The sequence below is a fragment of the Anopheles nili genome, chromosome 3, assembly GCF_943737925.1.
Source record: "Anopheles nili chromosome 3, idAnoNiliSN_F5_01, whole genome shotgun sequence".
Lineage (NCBI taxonomy): Eukaryota > Metazoa > Arthropoda > Insecta > Diptera > Culicidae > Anopheles > Anopheles nili.
This window is the reverse complement of record NC_071292.1, coordinates 68,169,555-68,177,773: the sequence shown is the minus strand read 5'-3', so window position 1 is coordinate 68,177,773 and position 8,219 is coordinate 68,169,555. Positions and strand designations below refer to the sequence as shown.

General features: G+C 46.6%; 1 protein-coding gene across 1 annotated transcript; it reads right to left on the bottom strand.

The window, feature by feature from the left end:
• Positions 1–3,316: 3,316 nt before the first annotated feature.
• LOC128727012 (ras-related protein Rac1) lies at positions 3,317–7,460 on the bottom strand. The gene is made up of 2 exons (XM_053820867.1): positions 7,298–7,460; positions 3,317–4,093 (listed from the first exon to the last, which is right to left on the bottom strand). The coding sequence occupies exon 2, from the start codon at positions 3,958–3,960 to the stop codon at positions 3,382–3,384; it is 579 nt and encodes a 192-aa protein (XP_053676842.1). The 5' UTR covers positions 3,961–4,093; positions 7,298–7,460; the 3' UTR covers positions 3,317–3,381.
• Between the last annotated feature and the right edge of the window lie 759 nt (positions 7,461–8,219).

The window sequence follows — 8,219 nt, the reverse complement described above, 5'->3', positions numbered from 1 at the left end:
AAAGCGTTGGAGAGGGAAGAATGCATTCTTCATAAAATCAAAGTGGTCCACTGCATAAGCTATGTGACGCAGCTAGAAGCAGCACTTCATTGCGCAGTTAGGACTCCGGTGTGGATATGGAAAGCACACGCGATCGGTTTAGTAACAGCCCGTGTTTAGTTTCGTTTTTACCGTCAACTGAAATTCTTAGTAGGATGGTAATGTGTCATTATTTCATTAGAACAACAAACACATGTATTAAACACTGCACTCCTCTTCGTGTTAGTGGGCCCAATTTTTGCCGTGCCGTCATTGGGCCTCATTTTCGTTTTACACACCTATCTTACATAGTTTGTTTGATTTTGGGTTTGTATGTCGCTTTTTTGTTGCATTACTCAGCTGTATATGCGTATTTTCTCGACTTTTACGGCGTCACTTACAGGACGCCCAGGTTTCGACTGAAACTCTTCACTATCCGCATGATACCTCAGTTTTGTCGCATGATCCTCGATGAATCAACTCGGGGTATCTATTCTATAAGTTTCGGTACTATTATTGCTACTCTCAGCGCAACGTCGACTCGTTATGTTATGGAAGATACTGACATATTCCGCTTTCGCATCCGGTGTTGTTGTCTAATGAAATGTTGTGGAAGTACCAAACGAACGAACATAACTCGTGTTTAACTCGCAACTAGCATTGACGGTTATTTTGAATGACCTCTTCTTTATGGAATTCATTCCGTGGAGGAAAAGGAATTGATCATGAGCAAAATTAAGGAAATTCATTATCCTTTAGAAAATATAAAGAAAAAAATAAACTATAAAATAACAGCTATGCACACGTATAAATGAGAACTAAAAAGTAGTGTTACGGGATTCATCCTAAATTGATTGATAGGATAATTGCAAATATGTGGTTGCCCTGCTCTCGTGGATAAGAATGCAGTGCAATGAAAATAAATACACACATCCAAATAAAATCGATTTCTTTGCACCTGCCGAACTTCGTTCGGTTAAATGTTTTACACTTAGGGAGTGAATCGATCCTTTCAAATGAATTTGGTTAATAAAATCTGCTCTCAAATAAAAGACGTGACCTAAAATCGTTAGTAGCTTGCTCTCATTCACAATAGATAGAACATTGAGCGCCTGTGCAACTATGAATTAGGAAATTATAACCAATACCAACGTATACATGCATATTATTCGGTATGTGATGCGCTGAACACGATTTTTTGTTCTTGGTATCGAGGCTTCGAAATCGACGCGAGAGGTTTTCGAGAATTTTGTAGATTCAGTTTTCGTAGTTTCGTCCTTGGTAAATTGCATTCAACATTAGACAAGTTGACCATGTGGTGCATATATCTGAAACAAGAAAAAATAAAGTGAATTGAATTTTCGTTCCATCAAAGCGCATATTGAAAACGGAAAGTCATAAACACGCTAAACAAAATAATAATCATAAATTTTGCAGAGGAATTTAGTACACATAGATAAAGTGCCACATTTTGCCTTCAGATAAGATAGAAGCCAAAATTCTATAGAAATTCTTATTAGCCACGCCCGTGTAAAGTAATCTATGTAAGCCCAATACCGATAAAATATCAAACCCTGGAAAGGTCTGTCGGGTCAACATTGGTAGAAGGCTATTTTCAAAGATAAAAAAAACCCTAGGCCAGAACCATGCGGGATATTAGATAACGACAAAAATGATTTAGCACTCTATGAGTGATGCTTTTAAACTCTCTCGTCTAACGTAGACTACAATCGTATCGGAAACTTATATCTCGTTTGATCAGCAGGAATGGAGAAAGTATTAAATATCTACCATGATCGTTCCCTACAGCTGCGGAGGCTAGTTGACGCACATTAAAATGCGTCTATGCGAATCGCATGTTTTCCAAAACACCCCTGCAGCTCTATGTGCGCCCATTCGAGACAACATCGCATAGCTACCGACAGTAGGTGCATCACGCTGACCCACATCTAGCTGAGCGTGCGAGTGAAAACGGAGCAGCTAATTAAAACTAATGGGATATATAAGTTTCAAAGAGCAACCGAAGACAGCAAAAGAGACCGTAGTACCGAAGTTTACTGAAAACGCAATTAAACTGGGTGAACGATGCTGCAATTTTCGATTGGTGTGTTTTCCGCGTGTGGAAGTTAGTATTGTTCGCGATAATTACCTTCGAGTTTGGTTCATCTGCTCGGTTTGCGTGTCCACACCGCTGTACGAAGACGTCTTCTGCAGCATATGGACGAGCGCGCGAAAAAAGTGCGATGAAGGAAAAATTACGTTCCATTACATTCCGTTAGCTGGCCATTGCGAGGAAACCTCTGATCAGTGAAAGCGATTGAAGCGAGCTGTGCTGCCAATGGGGGTGTTGCTGCATAAAAACCGCCGTCGAGTTACGCCATCATTATTCACCCATCCTGAATTTGTTCATTGTGTGTCGGACTCGACCATTGCATTGGTTGACCATTTCCGGACGATAAAGCAAACACCATACGGTGACGAATTCTACAGCCACCACAAGCGCTCGCGTACGCTTCTAATATACAAGTGTCTGTTCGTTTGACTACTCCTCCCACTGATAGAATAAAACCAATGTAAAATAACTCAACGGGGCGATGATGAAGGAGGCTGCACAGAATCCGTGGCGCCACGTACAGCCTCTTGATGAGACGGGCGATGCCTACGATGATGGCGACGAATGGTGGATGATAACGACGAGGGTGATGAATGAAAGGATGATGGATCAGGAGCATTTTTTTGTCGGCTGCATAGCTCTGGGACATTTCTTGACGGTTGGATAAGATGTGTTTTGTTTGCGTTTTTTGTATTTTTGTTTGCTAATCCGACCGAATTTACTCCCTCTCTTTCAGGACGCGTTTCAAGAGCTCCAATTACTGTGTGTCGCTTTCAAACACAGGATATTCGCGCAAAACATCTTTGCCAGTTTTTAGTTTGTGATTAAAGGACTTTTGGGTCAATATGCCAGCATAACGTTTCTTCGGCAGAAGGGATAGAACTTCCTCATTCGAGTGCTGAGAGGAGCTATTTCTACGGATGATCCAATTCTTCTACGGGAATCCTTGTTTTTTTTTAATCTTTTTGTCTCGTTTCTCTCCCTCTATCTCTCTCTTTTTCTGTTCGATCAATTTGGGCTACTTTTACTGGGAGATTGGAGACGAAGGGAGGACAGGCCACACCGGTTAGGAAGTGTTTGCAGCTGGTTGTAAAATATCAACCATTATTCAAACACCTTCCACCAAGTGCCTGTCCCTCTTGCACCCTACATCCACACCAGCCCCCCCTCCCACGACAACAAGGAGCTAGGCAAAAGCGCGATTGTAATAGAAAAAATTATATATATATATAGTAAATCGAACACGATCTTTAGAGGATGTTACACTTGGGTTTCTTCTTCGGCGGTATCATCGGACACAGGACGGCCCGGATCGCCTCGTCGAACACCGTCTTCAGTCCCTTCTGCGTCAGTGCCGAACACTCGAGGTATTTAACCGCCCCGATCTCCTTCGCCATGGCCAACCCCTGCGGGTACGTGATCGGGGCCAGCTTCTTGTCACGCAGCTTGTCGACCGTGTTCTTGTCGTCCCGCAGATCGAGCTTCGTCCCGACCAGTATGATTGGTATGTTGGGACAGTGATGGCGCACCTCCGGGTACCACTTCGCCCGCACGTTCTCGAACGAGGCCGGATTGACGAGCGAAAAGCATATGAGAAAGACGTCCGTCTGTGGGTAGGACAGTGGCCGCAGCCGATCGTAATCCTCCTGTCCGGCCGTGTCCCACAGCCCGAGATTGATCGGTTTGCCGTCGACCATCACGTTCGCGGAGTAGTTATCGAACACCGTCGGGATGTACTCGCCCGGGAAGGCGTTCGTGGTGTAGCTGATCAGCAGGCACGTCTTACCGACGGCACCGTCTCCAACGACGACGCACTTGATTGCTTGCATTTTGTATATGTGAGTGTGTGTGTGTGGTGGCACGGATGGCTTCAAACTAACGCCTAGACGCGACGGTCAGACGGGCAGCAGGATGCAGTGGATGTCCTTCCACAAGTTTCAATTGATACAGAATACGGCGAACCTGCAGAGAGAGAGAAAAAAAACATGAGTAATGCAGATGCTTAAAGCTGTCTTGCTTTATTTCAAAGCTCCCCCCGAAAAGGACGATATCGTGGAAGCTAATACGGATAAAACCCGGGCGTCTCTATCGGACCACCTTGCTTGACGTGACTTCGTGCTATTGTTTCCACAGGAAAACGGGAAAACGGAACAAACAAACTCACTATCAGCTCATTCTCACGGGAAATTGTGGGTGGAACTGCTGCCTGCAAGACAACACAGTCATCTGATCTTGGCAGTGGCCTACTTGTCCACGAATTTACGCATAACCTCGTCGTACAACATATGTAAGGTGGTAGAGTTTAGCGATGAGATAATCTTGTTTTTTTTTCACTCTTTGTCCTCCAATACTTTCACATATACACACGTATTTTTGGCGCACCCATGACTCGTCTGTCACGCTGCTATCAGCGGTTGGTAGATAAGAAAGTTGAGCTAGCTAAGGCACCGGGGAATTGCTGTTAACATACGCATTCATGCATACACATACGAGCGCGCGCGTTCTGGAAACGCGTTTCATTTCTACCGGGAAAGCTACTGACGTAAGCGATTTTGTTTTTACGATCACCGCAAGCCAGCGGCTTCCATATTATTCACGGCCCCTCCAAAAATAGAGCATGGTCGTATAAACAGAACGTCGCGAGCTGAGGAGGTCAAAGTAAACACTGCCAAAAACGGGGCTTGCAGTTCGAGTAGTTGGCCAAAAACAAAACAAAAAACAACAAACTTCAGCTAGTCAGCTAAACCTCGTGTCATTTAAATCCTTATCCATAGCGACCAGAGGGGATTTATTGTACCAGTTCGATAGGGGTCCCTTTTTCATGATCGACACTTTCCGACCGTTGTTTGACATTTTCACACCGTGAAAGGAACTTCCGACGATGACGAGTGACGAGAGCTAAAAAGGAGAAACCCCGCGACTTCCCTTTGTTGGTTCTCTCAACACACTCCAGAGGCATGGGAAACGGTTGCGATCAATTGACCGAAATTAGCGCCACTTTCTCCCGCATCCGTGCGAGACGTTTTCCGGTTTGTGTGACCATGCAGCCGAAGGGCAAACCGCGATCATCTGGAGGGTTCGAGCCGATCAATGACCGACCCCTCGCGATGATTGAGCACACCCTGGGGGTCTTTCGCGGGCAAGTGGTTTTGATCAAAACCAAATTATTCACCCCGGGGTTGTGGCCTTTGAATGGGGCATGAATCACAACCAACCACGATTGCTTCCTGTGTTGCCTCTTCTGTGGATGGGTTGAAACCCATATCATCGCACGTCGAGTCGATGGCGCGTGCGATTCAACCTTATTACACGGAAAATGGCTCAAACCATCCCTTCCTTTCAATGGTTCGAAGGGTGTCCCTTTTTCCGATCACCTCTCGGTCGCTTTCTCCGTTTGCACAGGTTACGAGGATCTTTTCATGCTTGCGTCAAGTGCATCGATGCGATTCAAGGCGACGGGTTGTTTTCTTTTTCTTCTTTGACCGTTGCACCTGTGTGCAAGGGTGAGCGTACGCGCACGATCGTTCCATTCATCGCCTCGATATTACGTTCGGTTGAAACGGCGAAGAAAGGGTTTGTTGATGCGCCCTACGCGGTATTCGCGATCGCCCTTGCGCAGCCGCAAAACGCCACCGCCAAATTGCTTGCTCAATGGAAAACGAAGCTAAGCACGGTTTTCCTCCTGCCTCCTTCTGCCGCTCGGTTTCGTTTTTCCGGCCCACCATTTAGCACTGCCATTGACTCCCTGTGGGCCATTTTTGTACGCTGACTCAACACACCAACCAGATACGTCATCGTTCGAAATACACACACCAACGTCAGAGCGAGACGGCTAGCGAGAGAGGGAGTGAGACAGAGCGCGATCGGAGGAAAGAGAGAGAAATATGTACCAGGCGCGAAGAATCCAAACACACCACACACAAGTGCACACGGATGATCACGCGGGAGCCCTTTTTCATCACCCGTGGTGTACCAACGTTGGGAGGAGATTTGGAGTTTCCTTTTTTCCTGCAGTCCTTGCACACACGCACGTCGCGCTTGCAAGGCGATGATGTGACGCCCGCATTTTTCTGACCAACATCAACATGTGCCGTCAGCGAGGCCACCGAATCCGTGGGTGAGGCGTAGTACGACCTCGCGCCTGCCACCAAAAGAGATCGTTCCTTGGGAGAGGTGGTGCGCTAAAAAAATACACATGTGTATTGTACAGCCGCTGTCAAAGCAGGCGAGCGAGCGAGCGAGAGCGAGATGGAACACGAGCAGGAGGCTGCGGGAGACCTTGAGCGACCGGAACTAAGCGCACGGAGCACGGGGAGATGCACGGTGAAGCAGGATCGTGCGCGATCGACAGGAGAGAAGTGCAACCAGCGAATAAACACAAGAAGAAAAAAAAACTCCCGCGAGTAGCTGGTGTGCGATGATTTTTCTTCTCTTTCACGCTTCATCATGCACTGATCATCGCTTCATCGCATATCGCGCTCGCACAACATTCGCGGCGAAATCTCAATTGCCAGTGCTGTGAGCAGCTCGCACTGCCTGCGGTTCCGCCCGCACAATGACCGTCCGGAACATCGCGAAAACCTTGGGGACGGCCGCCTTCAACACTCTGCTCGTTGTTCCGCCGTCGCCCTTCCTGAACAATGCGTGCCTGTGTGCGTGTGTGCACATATGAACATTTCGTTGGATGGGCCAGCAACAGCCGTGCTCTACTCAATCTACACGTCCATCGGTTGGTTACGTTGTATCACTTTGGCCTCGCTGCCTCCCACAGGCCTCTTCACCCCACCCTCTTTATACGCACACACACACACACACACACTCACAAACACACAGCACCCTTATGCCCGTCTTCGCACGCATCACCCGCTCGCGGTTGGTTACCTCTCCCACATCGAGGCAACGGGCAACGAAAAAAGGAATTCACTTTCGATCCTTTCAAGAAAAGGGTGGCCGATTTGCTGCACACACGAATGACTACTCTACGGGCATGTCATCTGCCGTCAAAATGGGGACTTTTTTACTCTATTCGTTTTCGCTCTGCTGCACTGATTCGCGATGGGTGACACGGGGCAAATTTACACACGGCTCTGCTGCCGCGGCGTTATCTAGGCGCTGAGCACACACGAAAAAACCACCCACTAGCACGTAGCACACACGCATACACACCGCGTCGAGGTATCTCCGGGTCCGAACTGCTGCTGCTGCTGCTGCGGTCTGCCTTTATCCGCTGCCGAATATGCGAAGTCTGCTGACGAATTTCGAGCACCGAAGAACTCCACACGCCAGCGGGAAAAAACAATTCACCACAGTACGCCAGCTAGTGGAACCTTTTTTGCCCACACACGCACAAACGGTAAGGAATGTCTTCGTCGTCTTCTACTTCTTGCTGCGGTTTCAGTTCCGACAGCACCGGTCTATACCACTGGGTTCGCTGGTTTCTGGGCGGGTTGGGTTGGGCTGAAACATTTCACAACCTGTAATGTTTCAACGCAGGCTGTATTGTAAAACGTTCACGCCTTCTCCAATCGTATGCATACCCAAGAAGTTTGTGTAACGTAAAAATTTTCATTAATTTTTTAAACAAAACGAAAATCAGGCAGAAAAATTGCAAAAAATAGCAAAAATTACTATTTAGGAAACAGACATCGCTAGTGACATTGCGCTGTCACAGCCGGTATGGACTATTGTTTTGGTAGGTGTCGTTATAGGCGTCCTGTCGTTGTTTTTTGAATTGAATGCTAGTTTCACCTATTATCCTCGCTGTTTAGTGTCCTTTACAGGTCAGAAAAGTCGTTCAAACACGCGAGTAAGGTATGCTTGATTAATCTGTGTAATCTAAAGGTTTACGTACGACGAAAAGGACTGCACATATTATTTTTATACCTTTCAACAACTAATGTTGATACTCTCTGTTGTAGCGCGTTGCAACAATTTCCGTAAGCCAGCGGACTGCAGGTTCCAGCGTCATTTGTTATTTATTAGTTGAATACAATTTTCTTTCAATTACCGATCCACCTGCTAAGTGAAATTGCAACGTATTCAAAACGGTTATCATTTAAAGCTCTAATGAATGCGTTAAATTCTGCTG